The sequence below is a fragment of the Cuculus canorus genome, chromosome 10 (genome assembly GCF_017976375.1).
Source record: "Cuculus canorus isolate bCucCan1 chromosome 10, bCucCan1.pri, whole genome shotgun sequence".
In the NCBI taxonomy this organism is placed as follows: Eukaryota; Metazoa; Chordata; class Aves; order Cuculiformes; family Cuculidae; genus Cuculus; species Cuculus canorus.
The window spans coordinates 9,755,086-9,775,104 of record NC_071410.1 but is presented as its reverse complement, the minus strand read 5'-3'; the positions used below and the strand labels follow the sequence as shown (position 1 = coordinate 9,775,104).

The window sequence follows — 20,019 nt, the reverse complement described above, 5'->3', positions numbered from 1 at the left end:
TGGGGTTACAGACCCTGTCCTTGGCCCTCAGGCTCACCTCTCACTGCCCTTGGGCACACAGACAGGGAGGAGAGACAGATATAGCTGGAAGACGGATGTGGCATTGGTGGCTGCAACAGTTAGCAGGCAATGGGCCTCCAAGGGAGGGAGAGTACAAAACAGATGTGAAAGCAGACTTTCCATCCAGTAATACCTCCCTGCTCTGCCCAGAGCACACCCCTCCCTCGCCCCAGTCCAACCTCGTGGTGTGTCCTTCCCCTTCAGGAGACATCGTCCTTTTTCCAGTTGCCTGTAGAATGGCACCAGCCAGGATGAGTGCAGAGAACAGGCTGCAACACAGCACTGCACTGCAGCCGAGGTGCCCAGCATGCTGTGAGAGGCCTCCAACCCCACAAACACCCCACCATGCCACATATTCAGAGAAGCAAACTTTGGGGACAGCAACTCTTTTCTGCCATGTTTATGGCAGCTGGGCCCAGGACTACCACAATGAGAAAGCCACCAATGCCCTCATCCCCAGTTGCCAGGTGGCTTCAGTTCAGCACTTGAGGTATAATTAAACCATACAGCCAGAGTTGCAGAGGTCTCAGCTGGGCTCCTCATCCTTTTCACAGCCCTGCCCAACAAGTTCTGCATAGCTCTAATGTACATTGACCCCACCACAGGCTGTGGGCAGAGATGTGCAGTTCTTTACAAGGAAGATTCAACCACCAGAAGTCACCTGCAGCTCTCCACCATGGCTCTGAAGACAAACCAACTCCAGCTCCTGGTCCTAGTGCTGCTTCGTTAATGTGGGAGGCAGTTGAAATTTGCTGCATCAGAAGAACACCAGGTGCAAATCACCCAGCCCTGGCAAGCTGTTAACTGAGCTCCCGTTGGGGAAAAAAGAGGGAAGCACCCCATGAGCATAGAGCCAGTGCTGCAGATATCCACACTGGCCATCTTGCTCCCTCCAGCCCCCAGCAGGAATAATTCACAAATGTTCTGGGAAGGGATGCAGCGGTGTGCAAACCCTCTCTGCAACAAACCAAGGAGGATTACCTCTATACTGTTTCAAGAGTCCCAAATGTATTGTGGCTGTAGACGTTCACAGTCGCTAAGTGCTGCTCAGCTGCTGGCAGCCTTCTCTGGAAGAGAAGCAGCATCTGATGGATCCTGCTGCCCTGAGGACCAGCAAGTGTGATGCCAGTGAGCACCCAGAAAGCCCTGCCTCCCTCCCGACGGGCTGAGGCTTCTGAGGCAGTGCAGGAAGGTAGGAGGAATCCAGCAGAGCCTTGCAGCCACCCTGCAGGAGAGGCTGAGGAAACAGCTGTGTGGGTAACCCTGAATGCAGCCAGCCCAGCTCCCACCGCTCCTGTGATGCCCGTTTACCCCAGTGCGCCCCTCTGAGTGTCTCCTGCCTTGTACCCTCCGTGGGCTGGAGCCCCCAGCATTGCTCACTGCTAGCCTTGGCTCTGCTCAGTGTCACTCAGCCCCTGTGAGGTTTGGGGCTGTGATGCACTCTGGGGCCACGGTGAAGGTACCAGGCTCCTCTGCCACCTTGGGCTGGAGGAGCACTCTGCACCATTGAGCAGAGAAAATACACTGCTTATTCAAAGGAAGCAAAACAAAACCAGGAGACTTACAGAGAGCCCTTGTTCCAGCGAGTCTGTGTTCACGATAATGGGAGCAGGGTTGGCCTGTGAGGAGACAAAAGCGGCATGTCACCGAACTGAGCAATGAGCCCAGCCCTTTGCGGTGCACTGTCTCTCCCCTGGCCATGCCACCACAGGCAGAAGAGGGCAATTCAGGAAGGGTTCTTCTCTTGTCCCTCCTCCAGGTGCCCAACAGCCCTAGGAGAGGAGCAGGGCCACAGCATGGCTCTGGACATCAGTCCCCTCCTCAGGCCTGGTGTGTCCCCAACACCTCATGGTCTCAAATGCTGGGAAGGAGACTGGGAAAAATTAAAACTCTCCCAGCCTCAGGCCAGAATCCGAGCAGCATCAAAATTTATTTCAAATCCATCTTACTGGGGGATTAGGCAATAGGAGGAAGAAAGTCCTTCAGAGGAAGGGAGGTATTGCCAGTAGACCAGTCCTGAAGCCCTCACATACCTTCCAGCAGCTGCTCCTACCACTCCTAAGCATGGAGACACCATGCCCTGGGAGAGGTGGCAGCATTTAGTCCCTCATCCTCGATATTCTTGGGGTAAATACTATGCTCAGCAGCCTTAGCTCATCCCTACCACTACCACGTGCATTCCCCCCCCTCTCTTGCAGGGCTCCCCATGAATGTCTCTTCGTACCTCCCTTCTCCTATGGGAAATGGGCTGTCCTCTGCCCATTTCCTCATTGTACCTCCCAGGAGGGACCCAATGCACAATTCCTAGGAGGGACACAATGAGCCAGCAATGCATGCTTTCAGCCCAGAAGGCCAACTGTATCCTGGGCTGCATCAAAAGAAGTGTGGCCAGCAGGTTGAGGCAGGTGATTCTGCCCCTCTGCTCCACTCTGATGAGACCCCTCCTGGAGTCCTATGTCCAATTCTGGAATCCCCAACATAAGAAGGATATGGAACTGTTGGAGTGGGTCCAGAGGAGGCTACGAAGATGATCAGAGGAATGGAACACCTCTGCTATGAGGATAGGCTGAGAGAGGCTCTTCTCTGCCTGGAGAAGAGAAGGCTCTGGGGAGACCTTATAGCAGCCTTCCAGTATCTGAAGGGGCTACAGGAAATATAGGGAGAGCCTGTAGTGACAGAACAAAAGGGAACAGCTTTAAAATTGGAAGGGGGAAAAAGGTTAATATTTTAATTACAAAAGAATTCTTCACGCTGAGGATGGTGAGGCCCTGACACAGGCTGCTGAGGGAAGCTGCGGCTGCCCCATCCCTGGAGGTGTTCAAGGCCAGGTTGGATGGGGCTTTGAGTAGCCTGGTCAGTAGGAGGCGTGGAACTGGATGGGCCGTAAGGTCCCTTCCAACCCAACCCACGGGCACGGAGGGCAAACGCAGGCAGGAGAAGGCAGAGACAGGCTCTAAAGGCAGGGGGTTCTCCCGGGGGGGGCGGGTCCCGCCGCGCCGGAGCTGTCCAGCACCCAAACCTCCTGAAGGCGCGGTGGCCCGCGGAGCCTGCGTCGCTGCCCCGTCCCCCGGGCTCCTGCGGCAAGGGAGCTGGGAAAGGCGCTAGTCTCTGAGCGGGAGGGAGAAACGGCGGAAAGGGAGAAATTTAAGATTAAATACAAGGCCAACATTCCACTGGCACGCAACAGCAAGTGGTGCAAAATCTGGAAGGTCAAGGGTGAGTTGGGATTTGCACCGTCATTCCAAGGCTCACGCGGAGACCAACAGCCAGAGCGAGACGGGGAAATGCTAAGAGACATGAGCTACAGGGGAGGTGAACCCTCTGCCTTAGGGCATCAGAAACATCAGGGTCAGGAGCAAGCAAGTCAAGGTGTGAGCTAGTGCAGCACTTAACAAGGACCACTGCCTGCCTGTCCAGTAACTTGGGATGTTGGATTGCACAGCCCAATGGCCTCTGCAAGTCCGTGATGTTTTTGTAGGAGCAGGCTACCTCATTGCTCACCACTGGGTTTATACAGCCCCGATGGAGTCCAACCTCTTCACATAACCCAGCATGGCAGTCCCCACTGTCTCCTGTTTCAGTTGGTTGTATTTCTGGACTTTTCACTCTCCTCATTTTGTAGGTGGGAGAGTTAAGGGTCAATCAGATTGTGGTTTAAATCTTGCCCTGAAAGGTTCTGCTCTCATTGAATTGAGCAGGAGGTAGTTAATTTGATTTATTCAGATGCTTTCTGATCTTTCCTGCAGCTGTAACTATTGGTTACAAAACCATAGTTTTTATGGCAATTAATTCTCTAGCTCCGGCAAATATGACCACTTCCAAGCACTCCTGCCGAACCCCTCCCACACACATAAGAGAATTGTAATTTTCAGGTCCAATGTCTTGGGATCTCCATGGCCCAGAAGCAATGTTAAGATGGGAATATCCCCTCTCTGGCAGTACACAGTTCTTGTATTTAATCCAGATAATTTGTGAGATAGCATATATTAAACCCAGCACTGGCTTTTATTAGTCCCTGGTGCAATTCTAGGAAGGGATTCCACATTTCAAGGCAAAAAACCACTTCTGCTGCCAACAATTAACAAACGATGGATGTTTGAACCTTGATGTGCCAGAGGCCAGCTCTTATTAGATGAGCTTCCAGGAAGGATGCAGAAGAGGCAGCCTAAGTGAATGTAGCCCATCACGTGCCCCATGATTTATGACATGAATTCAACTCCACAAATGATACTTTGGATCCCTCCCAGAGAGAACTGGTCCCTATGATAATGTTATAGAAGCTTTTTCAGGTCCAGCCTGAGTCCTCTGCTGAGCCCCACTGCAGTCTCTTTGTTGAATTACTAATAGCCCACAAATCACACACCACACTGCCTGGCTCACACAGTGGTGAGCCCTAAGGACATATTTTGTCTAGCCTGCTCACTGTGCACTGAGCATCCTTCACAGCCATTCCACACTAGTGATTTTTACATCTCAAAATACTGCTAGGAGCACAGTTTCCCACTCAGGCTCCAGATGGGACCCGGGAGATGCTGAATGTGAGCGGCTGCTTAAAACAAAGTCACACATGGTCAGGAGGAATTCAGACCAGGAAATCCCCGCTTGCCTCCTGTGGCCAGCTATTCTAGCTACTACAAGAAAGGTGTTTGGACATTACCTCTGACTTCCACCTGTAAATATTCCAACATTTGCACCTTGCCAGTTCTGCTGAAGTCAGACAAGACCTAAGAATCAGAAATAAGCAAAAGGCCTGAAAATGAAAAGCCTCTACCTCCCTTAGTCAGGCAGACACATGCACCGAGCTCTCTGCTAGCCATGGGAGGAGAGAGAGCATCATCAGTTTTTCTGGGCAGCAGGAACGTGCTGGTGAATTAACCATGCCCTCAATTCTATAGGGAATGATAAGTAATTTATGCCCTAAGGAGCAGGGGGTTGCTGCATGCAGGGAAGAGAGGGAATAGGGCTGTGCATTCAGGTCACATTCAATGGGGGCTGTCAGATCTCTTTCATCTAAACCGCTTCATCACACTATTATCCTTTACCAAGCACTGTTTGTGCTTGGAGGGTTTACAAATGGAAAGAGGAAAGGTCTGAGCCCTACGGTGCTCAACCCCATTGCAGTAGAACCACCAAAGCCCAGTGGAGCTGGAGGTGTCCTAACTCCCTCCATCAGGCAGAGGCACAGGGGGTTGCACAGATCCTTGGGATCAGGGGTTGGAGGCTGCAGCAAAGCTGGGACGCAAGGAGGACCTTGGGGAGCAAGGTGGGGGGGTGTCACGTCACAGATGCAGAGAGATTGATCCAGGCGTAAAGCCAACGAAGCACAGGACAGCTGCTAGGAAAATCTGGGCAGCAACAGGAGCTGAAGGGAAGACTTGTGAAGGAGGATGAGGTTTGAAGGTCAAGATTCAAGAGCTTTCTGGTCTCATGGTACCTGAGAGAAGCAGAGCCTTGCTTTCACCTGTGTTGATGCATTGGTGCTCGAGCAACACACAACAGTCCCAGTGGCAGCCACAGCCCAGGTGCTAATGGAGGGAAGGCCAACCTGCCCCATGGAGCCCCAGTGAGGAGCGAGCTCCCTGCAGAGGCCCTGGCAGAGTCCAGAGCCTGTCTGGGGGCAGCTGTCTCCGTGGCTAATGCCAGCAGGAAGCTGTGGGTCTGCATACAGGGCATGGAGGATATCTCCTTCCTGACAGTCTGCAGCCCCCCTCCCCGGGCTGGAGCGATTCCACTACAGCATGTGCAGGGAGCAGCAAGACAGAAGTGCTCAGCCATGCCTCAGGGGCAGAATGCAGCCTTTCAGAAACTACCTCTGAGCAGTTACCTGAGTGGAACTACTGCTGTTCAGGCTGTATTTCCAATGGATGACCAGCCTCAGCAGCCCAGGGCCAGTAACGCAGACAGCTGGAGGCAGCCAAGCCCCAGCCATCTATAGGTATCACTCCTCACCTCCTAGGAACTGCAAAACATGATGATTTTCCAAAACTTCCAACCAAAAGAAAAGCTTCAATTAACTGCAAATGGGAAAGGCTTGTTAGCTTGCATCTGAGGGCCAAGCCTCGCCCTGCAGCATTTCCCCAAGGATTGCTCCCAGGGCTGCCACACAGGAGCTGAGCAGGGAGAGTCTGAAGTGAAAATTCAAGATATTCTTTCCAGAGCTGAAATCCCAAAGCTTTGCAAGAGCTTCACATCCTCCATAGAGCCAACACAGGGGCCAGCCCACAGAGGTCAGGAATTACATATCTCCTCCAGATAAAATACATGCACTGTAGATGTCCCAGGCCAACGGCAACTGGATTGTGCCCACATATAAACCCACTTCCCTCTTAACCAACAAGAAGACTCAAACAGGAGCCTCCAGAGCTGACAAATACCAAGCCTAATGCACAGACCTGGTCTCCACAGGAGGCCAGTGCATCCAATGTGTCACACACTGAGGGATGCACAGGACAGAGTGACTATTTGTGATGCTGGGCTAGAGCATGAGAAGCAAAGTACTAACTTAACTCCTTTATTTCTACAGCTTTTCCAGATTAGATCAGAGTGAAAAGTCAATCTGTCTTTTAATATCCTTCACTTCATACCCTCTGAGGTATAATAGTAACCCTCAAAAGGAAATGGCTCCGGAGATAAGTGAAATTCAGTCTCTACATCCTTTTAAAAGCTCTCAGGGGCACAGGCCAAGCGGGGAGATGCCCAACAGACACATCCAACCAGGGTGGATACACTGAGCTGCTTGTATCCCGGCTCCATCTGCTTTGGTTATTTTTCTTAAAGGGTGTTAAACCATGGAGAAAGCTGTGCATTTACAGCTACGAAAGCAGCTGCTCTGTGGCAGAACCCCACAGTGCTGGGTGCTAGCTGTGAACACGCAGGTACCCACGCAGGGACACCAAAGACTGGTGTGATGCTGCTGTGGCAGCGGGGTCGCTGCAGGGTACCCAGGCACCGACAGGCTTCTGCTGCTGGGGGGAGCGGGTTTGCACTGAGCTAATGAACTAATTTCACAGGAGCGAGCCCAGGTCCTGTCGGCACAGCGCACACAGCGAGCCCGCGCTCACCGCCACTCACCCTGATAAGCACTGACACGCTCATCTGCTTCACGCCAGACTTCGCTGCCCTTCGCACAGACACTGGTTTTCCCAACGCTGGGGCTGCCTCCTGCACCAACTCAGAGCCCAACACGTAGCTGCCAAAACATCACCTCCCAAAGCACCACAGATGACACAGCTCCTCCACAGCAACCTGGGGGCACTTCTGAGGTTGAGGCAGGGCAGAAAAGATGCTCCTGAGGCTGTGCGTGCCCAAGGTGAGGGAGGGGACAAGCCCCAGTGCTACCCCTGCCAGAGGGCTGGCGTGTGGAGCACAGAGGTGCTGGCACCATCCCTTCAGGTTGCTCCAAGCCTCATATCTTATGTTTGCATGCCTAGAAATCCCCTTGGCTTTCACCTGGCTATGCCCAAGGAAGCCACCTCACAGACCTCCTGCTAAGAAATACAGCACATCCCTTCCCGGATGGTTCCCGGATGGCCCCCAGTTGGCCCATGAGATGAGGGGCTTTTCCTACATCTCAATATCAAATCCACACTTCGGCCACACTGCTGCCAGAGGCTGGTCCCCTTCTCACAGCACCCTGTGCTCACCTCTTTTTGCCTTCATGGGCTCTTTACGTGGTGGCCAGAGCTGAGGGTGCTTGGGAGTGTCAGAGAATTGCAGAGCCCTCAGGGAGAGCTGCATCCCTCAGGGCTCTCACAGCCTGGGATGGGGATAGGGAGTGAAAGAAGATGGAGGCTGGAATCTTCTGGAGGCTGAAGAATTTCATGACCAGAGAAGAGCCTCTCTTCCCTTTAACTGGGCTGGACAAGCTCATTTTTTACTCAACCACTGCAAAAGCAACCTCTTGGCTGATACTGTCTGGACAGAAGGCAGCAAACACCACCTGAAAGTGTCTGCACAAAGGGGAGAGACAGGCTGAGCCTGATCCCATGCTCTCCTTCTGCATCGCTTGAAACATGGCATAAATGACACAGAAAATGATGTCAGGGCTGACTATGGAGCTTGCGGGTGCCCAGACCCGCTGTGTTGGTCTCAGATAGCCAAACCCCAGCTGCTGCCCATGCCCCCATGCTCAGCCTCCAGCCAGTGTAGTGACCTGTGGACAAGAGCAGCCCTCCTCCTCTCCAGGCTGCCTCCGGGAGACACCAGAGCTGGGCTGTGTCAGGGGCGTGAGTAGGCTCTGGCACTGTGGCAGCAGAGCCCTTGCCCCACGGCTGCATCTCGGCACCAGCTCAAAGCACCACAGCCATCCGGAAATGGGGAACACGGCACTTGAAAGGTCCCTGGTCACAAGGATCTTTGGCAAAGCTCCTGAAGTGCCCAAAGTGTAACGTGAACACAAGCAGCTATTGGGCTTTTAATCTTTGTTTTGGTGTCTGCATTTTTTTTTTCTTTTTTCTTTTTTTTTGGAGAGTAAGCTTAAATAGGGACTGGAAAAAGCCTTCACTCAGTGGGGGAAGGAAGAAAGCTTCCCCAGACAGAAGCTCTGTGGAGCCTAAGTTTCCATTTAGAAGCCATTAAGGCCAGTGTGTTCATACTTGAAAGTTAGACATCCTGTTCCAGGCTCAGCCCGCTAAAATAAGTGACCCAATTTGCAGAGGTTCTGGGCTCCGGTAGCTTCCCTCTGACCCAACAGTGCCAAATAAAATTACCTCAATTCTTTTTTTCACAGGAAGAGTTATTATCATTTGAAAGACTCACGTGCTTTTTCCTCCCTTTCAGACAAATCCATATATACAGGAGGAAAAAAAAAAAGAGTGAATAAGAGACAGTGTTAAAATAGAGATTTCTTTGGTTGCTGGGATTCAAATAACCTGTTTTTCTCTCTTCAGTAAGTTCCAATGCCCACCTAGTTACAAAATGTTAAGAAACGTGTTTCTGTGGGACAAAGGCAAACCAAGATAATCAACAGAGTCTCAAACTAAATTCCAGTTAATGGGAAGTTGACAAGAGGGTATTTAGGGCCTGGTCCAGGGTGCTCTGAAGCACCCTGTGTCCCCCTAAATAATTACAACCTCTGAGATAGACAGCGAACCCATCCAAGTGAGCTTCTGTAGACTAAACTGTGAACTTCATTTCAAATTCAGGCATTCTGAACTTCTTAAATACTGTATTAAAAGTTTTCAACTCCAAGGCCCTGATATATGTTCAGAACATTATTGTTGGATTTGCAGTGAGGGCCCTTGAAGGATCCCTGTATCATCCCATCTTCGCATGTGCTAAAACGAGGTGTGAGCATTAGCACAGCCCATTGCACCCGCAGTGGGGACATTGCAAGGAGGGTTATGCCCTTTCCTCAACTGCAGCTGCGGTGCTGAGCCAGAGATGCACTGTCCCTGCAGCCAGCATGCAGTGATTACGATGGCAGGCAGACAACCCCTCCACCCCAATCACACCGAGCACCTTGTGTCCCAAGGCAGACCCGTGACGGACTTGCTCTCCCACAGGACCTACAGACCATGGTCCCCTTAGAAAGCATCTCATATGAGGCTGTGCACCGCAGGCACCCAACACACAGCCAGGGCCATGGTTGATTATGGCCTGATTAGTCTTAATGACTTCCTCTCTCTAAATGAGCATCCGTAGCCAAGAAAGAAGCAGAAGCTTCTCCCCTTCCATCACGGCACATGATGCGCCAAGGAGCAGACCCAAATGAGGCAGCTCTCCAGGGACAGCAAAGGCTTCTGCTTTGCTTCCACCCCCAAACACCTGCACACCCAGGGTACCTGGATGGGACCTCTGGTATGGCTGTCGCTTGTGTTTCCTTCTCACGCAAACCCCCTGTGGGACCCTCCTCCCTTGAGCACACCCTGAGGAAGACTGGCAGATTCCCATTGAATTGCCGGCACTGGTCAGGATGGGGCTCAGGATGGTCTCAGACACGTAACACCCAAAAACATGGGGGAAGAGCCAGGCAGAAAGCGCACTCATAGGGCATGGGGACCATCCCTCTGGCAGGGGTGAGGGCAGGGGCTGTAGCAGTGGAGGCTGAAAGTCTTCCTGTCACCCCCAGGTTCTTCACAAAGAGCCACCTCCTCCACATTGACTACATCCCTGCTGAAACCTGTCCATGCTTGTCCCTGGCTGCCTCACCAACGCACTTTCCTTCTCCTCCTCTGGCAAAGCAGCAGGGACACATCCTCCTGTTTTTGTCAGGTACTTTCCTCTTCTGCCACATGTTGCACTCATGGACTTTCTCCCACTTATGTGCCTTCAGACGCTCCCTTTACAGCAGCAGCTACATCTCTACTACGGCCAGTTTGGACATCATCTCCAGTACCTCTCTCTGTGCCGCCCTGCGGGTCTCTCCCGCAGCATGGCCCTCCAAAACCAGCTCCGGAGTGCAGTGGGCTGTGCGTCCGGGCTGGCTGGCAGCCGTTGATAATCCAGCCGGAGAGGAGTTAAGCTCAGTCCTTCAACTCCCCTCTCTAATTCCAATGTTATCCCTTACCATATTAATGGGATGTGTTGGAAGGGTCAGCAAGCACACAAGTGCACAACCCCTGTCTGAGGGATTCACATGTCTGAGGGATGGAGGCAAAGTCTTACAGGTGAACAAAGAAATCAAGGAGACAAACAACCTCAGCTGTCCAAGCACAAATGGACTTGATATGTTTTGGGAAGGAGCACCAAGAACACCCGACCCTCCTCAGCCCGGTCCAGAGGATGGGTGACAGCAGGACACGGGATGCCCCAGGGTGGCTGAGGGGAACCGACTCAGCTGGCATCTGGGTATTAGGGCATAAGTTTCCCCAGGAGATGCATAGGGAAGGGGAATAACTTTATAACACATCAACTTGGCCTCGGTTACAGCTGAGCAGCAGGAAAGGAAGGTCAAGACCATCAGAAATATCGGCTGCCTCCCAGGTCTGCAGGGCAAGGGGCTGAGGGTGAGCATGAATGGGTTTGGGGGGAAGAGAACAGCTCACTGCCTGGTTATAGCACTCAACTGAGTGACGATGGCAGGATCACCAGACGGAGATGCCCAAGAAATAAGCTGAGAGGTGAAATCAGATGGAGGGAGATATATTAGGAACAGACACGCAGATTTACATATCGTGAGTGAGGAGGTGACAAACAGGTCTGTGGGATGGGAATAAAACTCTCACAATGAGGGAGTGGAGTGTGATGAGGAGTGGTGGAGAGGGAAGACCCTCACGGGACTCCGCGTGGTGGGAGGACATGCTGGAAGAGATGCTGGAGGTGGAGGGGCAGGGGACCACCAGCGACCGCAGAGCAAGGGTTGAGCAGACAGACAGGGTTAGGAAGCACCGTTTTCAGCAATGGAGGCAGACATGAAGGGCAAGTTTCACTACAGTTGTATCTACATTTAGGTTGCCAAAAATACCTTTCACAGATTGGCTGTCTTTAATTAAAGAATGTCTCCTGTGCTCCTGGCACAATGCAGAGCTCATCCTGCCATGCAGGGCTCTGCATGGATGCTCTGGGGGGGCTTTCCCATGGGGTGGCTCCTCCCTGCCTGCTTTCCCCCACACTCTGCCAGTGCTGGGCAAGTCAGGCAGAGACGCTTCCCACAAATACCCCTCCACAGCACAGGCACAGAGCAAAGGAGGAAAACTTCACCCCCTTCCTGTTTTGGCTTCTCTCCTTTCCTCCACACACAGAGAACGCCTTCCTTCTCTCTCCTCCTCCACCTTACAGTGCAAAGATTTAGCTAATTTCTTCTATGAATAGCACAGGAGTAGCCATAGCAACATCACCCTGCCAACCTCACCACCTCCACTGCCTCCATGTCCCCTGCACCCCGTTCCTCTCACCCTCCCTCGCACCTCCCCAGGGAACATCTGGGGCTTTAGCCATTTCCCACGAAGCAACCCGTGTTTGGCTTCCCGTCTGCCCCCTCAGCGCTCCCCCTTCTTCCTTCCAGCCATGCCTGCCCATCACTAAGAAACCCAGCCCAGATGTCCACAGACTCCAAGTCTCTTTCCCTTCCTCACCATCCATGTCCTAAGAGCCAGGAGCATCCGAAGGCTCAGTGAAGGATAGTGCTTCCACTAAGATGTGCTGCCCTGTGCCTACCTACTCCAGCTAATTTCCCAGTGCACTGGAGGAACTCTAACAAGCAGTGTCTGCATGTGGAAAAACACTGCCTTCGGTGAAACACTCATTGCTGAAGACAGGCATGGAGAACCTGTTCCCCTCCTCCACCTGCTTGGCTATGAAAAGCCTGGAATGCTCTGGGCATTTGCAGGTGTCAGGGACTTATTGTGATGCTGCTCTAATGCCTGCCTGCACCCCTCTGACCCTCCAAGAAGGAGAAACAGACTGCAGGAAGGGGGAACAGCAGGATATCGCATATCTGGCCAAGGAGGGCAAGCAAACCTAGGGCAGCCCAGCACCTCCCAACTACATGCTGGGGCACCGCACTGCTTTGAGTCCTTTCTCCAGCCGTGAGAGGAGACGTCCATGCCTCAGCCACCCCAAGTGCACATGAAAACACTGGTGAGACCCTTGGGAGCCTCATGCATGGTCCTGCTCTGGCCACCATGCCTGGCACCAGGTGTACCTTGCGGTGAACTAAGCCACAGGGCTGGACCTTCTCTGCTGCCGCCAGACCCTCAAAGCAGGGAGCAGCGCCAGAGAAGGGGCTCAGACACGGCTGGGTAGCTCAGCACTTCTATCCTGAGAGCCCGTGGGCGTCAGTGTGCAGGGGAGAGGAGGGGTTTGAGTGCTCTGCTCCTCTAGTGCTGCGCATCAGGGATGCTTCCCTAAATCACACTGCCATTCCTCCTCCAAAGCCGAGAGTCCTCCTCTCACCCGAGTCTGGGAGGGGAGGACTCGAGTCCCCCAGCAGCAAGCAAGGGGGGACAAGAAGGGAGCAGGGCCAGCCAGGATGGGGACAATGGAGGACAGCAACGACAGCAAGCACAGAGAGCAGGGACTAATAAACAGAGGACATGGATAAGGGAGAAGAAATGGAAGATGTCTCAGAGGGGAGAAGAAAAGCAAAGCAAAAAGAAATGAGAAGCTCAGAGCTCGGAGATTTCCCCCCTCCCTACAGCTGGGATTAAGGCTTCTCAGTTACTGGCATTGCCTGAGCAAGCTAATTTGTGTCCTAGGGAAAGGGAAAGGCAGTAGGAGAGAATCAACGGGGCACCGGAGGTGGGAGGAGGCACAGGTTGACGTTGGGGCTGTGCCGTGTGTTGGGCAGCATGTATGGGCACGTCTCACATGCCGCGGAGATGCGCACAGGGTCTGCGAGTACGCGTGATGTCAGAGAACATACACCACCATATGCAACCGTGAGCACTTTTCTGATGTCAGAGCATCCGTGCAGAACCATGGCAGCGCACTCAGGCAGTGCGCACTCTCGCCTGCTTGCGTGAAAAAGCAAGGGAATAAAAAAGGCTTAAATGAGAGGTGGTGAAGCTCCCTGGGAGGTGAACAGATCCTTGCTTTGCCAAGGAAGCCTCCTGGCCCACACACCCCTTCCCACCTCTGCTGTTGGAAGTGCTTCCAGAGATGGGGAGCTCATTTAAAGAGGCAGCCCTGAAAAATGGCAGCCTTGCCTCTAGCCGGGGCTCTCGAGAACGTGGAGGCTGCTTCCTCAGCTCCTGCGAAGGAGACCAGCTTGGCATCCACAGCATCTGGCCAAATCTACCCAGAGCCCAATATCTCCTGGCCTTTCAGAGCCATACTCGCCTGCCTGGGCACAAGCCATGCCCGGCTATTTCCATTTTACCACCTTTTGCCCCTCTGCCCACCACTGGACTGGAAGAACATGGATTCTTGACGGCTCAGGCACTTTGTACCCTTGGATCCGAAGGGGAGCACTGCTGAGGTATTTGCTGCAAGGCTTTACTCATTGCATTCATTTACTACACATCAGGGAGCAATCCTGCCTGCTCTGATACAGGCAGCGCACATACCACACACGTCATATTCTACATGCAGACCCTGCTATGCACATGTAGCCTCACACAGAGAAGCATCCTCTGTCGCTAACAATGCTGTGAGAAGCTCTTAATTTTTTTCTTCTTTATTTTTTTTTTTTTTTTGCCCATCTTCCGAAAGGCTAAGGTCAAGCAGAGATTTCCAATATGGACTTTCAGAGCAGCCCAAGCCCCAGGGCTCCATGGCAGCACCACAAAGAGACAATGATTTCTCTTCCACCATTGCAAAAACATGAAAGGCTTCTCTGCCCAGCCTGCCAGGGCAGCAATGCAGCTGGCATCGCTTTCTTCCCAGCCTGCACGCAATCATCTTACCAGGAACCCTGGGCCGGACCTTTCATGCAAGCAAGAGCGGAAAGGAGGGAGCAGACATGCTTCAGTTCCCTGCTCCCACTCGGCTCCCTGAGCTTCCTGCTCTGGATGGAGAGAAGGAAAGGGAGGAAAGATGGAAGAATGCTTGCCAGGAATCAGCAGGCGAGAGAGAGCTGAGGCTGATTTTGATGCAAAGAGTGGCAGAGAAAGAGACAGAAGCAGGACCAGGCTGACAGGAAGGTGGCTGGGATTTTGGGTGCTTTCTGTAAATATCATCTGAGTGGATCAGGTTTGAATCTAATTATTTCAACCACAACTACAGACAGACAGTAATGAAGAAAAAAACAGGGGAGGGGAAGACAGTTGTGTTTTCCGAGAGGAAAGGAGGAGAGAATTCCCATTGATTCCCATGTGTCTGCCTGCTACAGTGCCTTGAAATAATAATTAGAAGGATCAATAAGAAATCATGTGAGGTTTGAAGATAATGAATGAAAGAGGCAGAAGAAGCAAATTGAAATGCCTTTCTGTAAAGCAGGGTAAATTGTTTTTCAGGCAGGGTCTAGCCTCCATTTTAATGCTTTGCAAACAGCTTCAACCATTTTCTGAGCTGGCTTGTGGGTTCAAAACAAGACTGGTCTCTCCATTTAGGGGAGAAAGAGAGACACAGCCCAAGAATAGGTCCTGGAGGAGATCACTAATAAAGTGAATGTGTGTGGGAAGAAATGGAGGCAGTGAAATGGGGCAGAAAGCACACAGCATGCCAGCGACCAGAGCAGGGTTACGTAATAATCTCAGGGAGCAGGGACGTAGCAGTCCAGCGAGGAAACCAGAACTCAATGGAGAGCAGGTGCCAGTTTGGGAGTGCTGGCACACAGCACCATAAGCCCACGAGGCTGCCCAGCAGGCAGCACACCCCACGCCTGCTGAACACCATACGACGGGATGCCCTCGACACTGCCGGGGCTTCAAGCTACGACACTGTAAGCGACGAGGACCTTGTGTGGGGTATCCATAAAACCAACGCACCCAAAGCCCACCTTGTGCTGAGCAATACCCAGCCTGCTCAGCTCGGCAGATGGCTCTGATGCAGACCTCCTCTGCTGGGCAGGACCACGGCAGACAGCCCGACCTGCAGCGATGCCAACCTGAAGCACAGCGATGCTAACCTGAGCCACAGCGATGCCAAACTGAGCCACAGTGATGCTAAACCAAACCACAGAGATGCTAAACTGAGCCACAGTGATGCCAAACTGAGCCACAGCGATGCCAAACTGAGCCACAGCGATGCCAAACTGAGCCACAGCGATGCTAAACTGAGCCACAGCGATGCCAAACCGAGCCACAGCGATGCTAAACTGAGCCACAGTGATGCCAAACCGAGCCACGCGATGCTAAACTGAGCCACGCGATGCTAAACTGAGCCACGGTGATGCCAAACTGAGCCACGGCGATGCCAAACCGAGCCATGATGATGCCAGACTGAGCTACGGCGATGTCAAACCTGAGCCACGGCGATGCCGGTGACCAACCCAAGCGGCGATGCCGGCCAAGCAGAACGGCGGCAGCCTCCAGCCCGGTCCCCGCCCCAGCCCGGGCCACGCCGCTCCCCGCCGTGACCCCGCTCCTTCTCCCGCGCCCCGCGGAGCCGCTGCCCGGGGCTGGCCCGTACCTGCTCGTACCAGTCGCGGCTCGAACACGTGCACTCGGGCCACCAGCCCGGGCCGCTCCCGTTCACCTTGGGCGCGTTCTTCGCCACCGTCGTCGTCGTCGCCGCCGTGGGTTTCATCGCGGCGGGGTCGCGCGGGGGGGCCCCCAGCTTGGCTTTGCCGCGGGCGGCGGGCGCCGCTCCCCCGGGCGCGGGCAGGGTCTGCGAGCCGTACCCGCCGTAGCCGTACTGCTCGTGCTGCCACTCGCCGTAGGAAGGGGGCTCCATGCGCCGCAGGGCCGCCATCCGCGTCACCTCGTAGCACTCGGGGCACTTGCAGCAGTGGTGATGCTTGTGCATCGCTGCCCTCACACCATAGAGCGGGGAGGGAGGGAGGGAGGGAGGCGGCGCGGAGGGAGGGATGCTCGGAGGCGCCCCCGGCCCCGCGGGCGGGAGGAGGAGGAGGAGGAGAGGAGGAAGGGGGTGGTTACAGAGCGGTGCGGCCGCGCCGCCGCATCTCCCGCAGCAGCGCTCAGTGCCGGGGCCGCTCCCGGGGCAGCGGCTCCGCCCCGCAGCGCTGCATGGGGCAGCTCAGCTCAGCCCGGCCCGGCCCGGCTCGGCTCGGCTCAGCTCGGCTCGACTCGGAGAACGGCACCTGCGGCGGCGCTGAGCATCCCCCGTGCCCCCCTCCCCAGCCCGGTGGCCAATCCGTGCCCGCGGAGCCGCCGCGCCCCGCCCCGGCGCAGAGAGCCGCTCGCCGGTGCCGCACCGGGCGGCGGGGATGGGGTCGCGCGGCTCCGCCGCTCCTCGCGCCCGGGAGGAGCAGGAACCATAGAACCGCTAGGCTGGAAAAGACTGTGAGATGAGCAGCTCCAACCGTACCTGTCCGCTAGTAAAACATGTCCCTGAGCACCGCATCCACCCGTCTTTTAAACACCTTCAGGGATGGGGACTCAACCCTCTCCCTGGGCAGCCTCTGCCAGTGCCCGAGAACCCTTTCGGTGAAGAAATTTTTCCTAATGTCCAACCTGACCCTCCCCTGGTGCAGCTCGAGGCCATTCCCTCTTGTCCTATCACCTGTCACTTGGGTGAAGAGACCAACACCCATCTCTCCGCAACCTCCTTTCAGGTAGTTGTAGACAGTGATAAGGTCTCCCTTCAGCCTCCTCTTCTCCAGGCTAAACAACCCCAGTTCCCTCAGCCGCTCCTCATAAGACTCGTTCTCCAGCCCTTTCACCAGCTTCATTGCCCTTTGCTCCAGCACCTCTGTGTCTTTCTTGTAGTGAGGGGCCAAAACTGAACACAGGATTCCAGGTGCGGCCTCACCGGTGTCGAGTACAGGGGCAGAATCACTTCCCGGGTCCTGTTGGCCACACTGTTTCTGATACAAGCCAGGATGCTGTTGGCCTTCTTGGCCCTGTTGGCCTTCTTGGCCACCTGGGCACACTGCTGGCTCGTGTTCAGCCACTGTCAAATGCCCTCAGATCCTTCTCTGCCAGGCAGCTTTCCAGCCACTCTTCCCCAAGCCTGTAGTGCTGCATGGGGTTGTTGTGTCCCAAGTGCAGGACTCTGCACTTGGCCTTCTTAAACCTCATCCTGCACCAGGCAGCTCTTACGCAGCTCCATTCCTCTAGCCCCGGCGTGGCGATGGGAAGCCCTGCCAGCTTCATGTCTGACACCAAGAGGTGTTCACCTCCCATCAGCTGTGATCTGCACTGGAGTATGAAATCATTTTTCCAGACCTAAAGCATGGTCACTGGCCCAGCAGCAACATCTCTGTAGCATCCTTATGTCAGCTCTCACCCTGCTTCGGCTGGAAATGTTACCGCGTGCTCCAACACAGCACCCTGGGGATGCTGCTGTTGCACAGTGAGCTGTGGCTGCATTGGGGGTGTCTTGCTCCCCCCAGGGCCTTTGCTGGGCTTTCTACCGATTGCTGTCAGGGGATGGTAAAAGCAGGGCAGAAATGCCTGCTGGCAGAGCAGGGCAAGGGCGCTGCTCCCAGTGCAGCTCAGACAATCCCTCACCTCTTGCACAGAAGTGCTGGACTGGAAGAAGTGCAGAAGAGAGTCAGCCAGACAAATTGGATGATAGAAAGAAAAAACATTACAAAACTCCACATCTGACCAGTTAGAACCTGAACCGAATGCCTAAGGGTTGTAATGAACACTAGTGTGGGTGAAGAATTATTTCAAGAAATGGTACATAAATACAACAAAAGGTGTGCAATACCATGGGATACAGGTAAAGGAATGAGACAGAAGCAGGAGGTGACCGCAAGCTGAGCCACAAGACATGGTGGTTCAACACTCAGATTCAGGCGGCAATATCTGCAGGCTCATACTGGCTTCATGCAGCTGGCATAATAGAGCCCTGCTCACAAGCGGGGCCCTAGGAAGAGGAAGCAGTGACAGCCAGTCAGACCAATGTCCCTGTCTACTCCTTGTTTCTTTAGCTCTTTAAACTGCAATACAAAATTACTTCTGCACTTAACCACTGCAGAGGTGATCCTGCAGTGTTTTGCTCTCGAGTGGTCAAATTAAATAATTGCTTCTGGGTGAAGCAGAGGGGGCAGAAAATAGCCCATAATTAGGATCCACATTGTCCCCAAGCTCCACAGTCCCCACTGCATGATGCAGAGCCCGTCCTCTTCCAGCATTGCCTGTGCTTCCCTGTCTCTGGGCTGCTCAGGTTACCTCTGTCACAGGAGGGATGCCACGATCATGTGCTGCTCCATGCTTAATTCCATGAAGCAGTGTTGTGGCTCAGATACTTTACACCAAAATTTTCCCAGCTGCAAGTTTAGGATAGTTATACTGTTCCTGGACAAGCAAGTCCAGAGAGCCTGTCCCCACCATGCTGGCCTCGAGTGTCCAAGCACAGCACTGCTGCTGAGCCCTTGGAAAGAGCTCTGCAGGTAAACCCTGCTGCTTCCAGGGGTTCTTGCTGTCAGTTATGGGGCCCGGGGGCACTGTGGCACTGACCCAAAGACCTAGAGATGCAGCAAGATGAAGCCAATGGCTTCCTGTAAGAAAGTGCTCCTACCCTGTGGAGCTCAATGCCACAGGACACTGCAGACCCCAGGAGCTCACTAAAGCAAGGATGGATTGGATGCCTGCATGCAAAGCAAGCTTGTTCAGAACTATTTTAATCAGTGAAAAACTGTTTGTGTGCATGGACGGTGTCCTGCATTCGGCTGGGATACAGCTGATTTTCACAAGAAGCTGGGAGGGGACACAGCTGGGGCAGCTGACCCATACTGGCCAAAGGGATATTCCATACTGTGACGCCATTCCCAGCATGCTAGGGTTTAGATGTCAGGTGCAGAGAGGGCCTGGCAACACGGTTCGCGGATCGGTAATCATGGTTCAGTAGGTGTGGCTCGGTAAGCATGGCTTGGGATTCTGCCTCAGGAGGACACACAGGTATCAGTTTCCAGGTGGTGAACAATTTGCATTGTGTATCACCTGTTTTGTATATTCTTTTACTGCTATTATTGTTGTTGTATTTTCTCTTCCTTTGCTGCCCTATTAAACCATTTTTACCCCAACCCACGAGTTTTACCTTTTTCGTTTCCAATTCTCCTCCTCATCCCACCAGGGGCAGGAGAGGAGTGAGTGAGCAGCCACGTGGTTCTTTGTTGCCCGCTGGGGCTAAGCCATAACAGAAGGAAAGTATGCAGTATTGGTATTAACAGAGAACTCTACACTTCAAGCTTTAAGAAATTAAGAACATCTCCACACGATGGACAGCTGCGTGATCTAAACCCTTCCTCTGCTTCCCCCAGTTCTCATATCTGTTAGTGCCTCATCACTGCCTGCAAACGGAGGGCCCTTGTTCATCAGCTCTGATGGAGCCCTTTCCTACCCACTCGCATCTCTCCTCCTGAAAACGTGCATTTCCCAATTTAGCTCCCACGAGAGTAGTTTAATTCCTACTTGTTTGTAGGGGACTGCATGTGCTGCTTAGTAGCCCAAATTAAAATTAAAAAAAAAAAGCAATCCTGGTAGCTGCCACTTCTTGCAACCCTCC

At 53.6% G+C, this 20,019-nt stretch overlaps 1 protein-coding gene across 10 annotated transcripts in view; it reads right to left on the bottom strand.

The window, feature by feature from the left end:
- DLG3 (discs large MAGUK scaffold protein 3) overlaps positions 1 to 20,019 on the bottom strand; it is a 77,039-nt gene that overhangs the window by 36,535 nt on the left and 20,485 nt on the right. For 4 of the 10 annotated variants that reach the window (XM_054075672.1, XM_054075673.1, XM_054075674.1 and 1 more), the window contains exon 5: positions 1,626 to 1,679. The exons of 1 other annotated variant lie outside the window; for it this stretch is intronic. In XM_054075672.1, the coding sequence (XP_053931647.1) occupies positions 1,626 to 1,679 (54 nt within the window). Of the gene's footprint in view, positions 1 to 1,625; positions 1,680 to 16,011; positions 16,396 to 20,019 lie in introns of those variants that run through there. 5 more of the 10 variants (XM_054075679.1, XM_054075681.1, XM_054075678.1 and 2 more) reach the window with 4 other exon arrangements.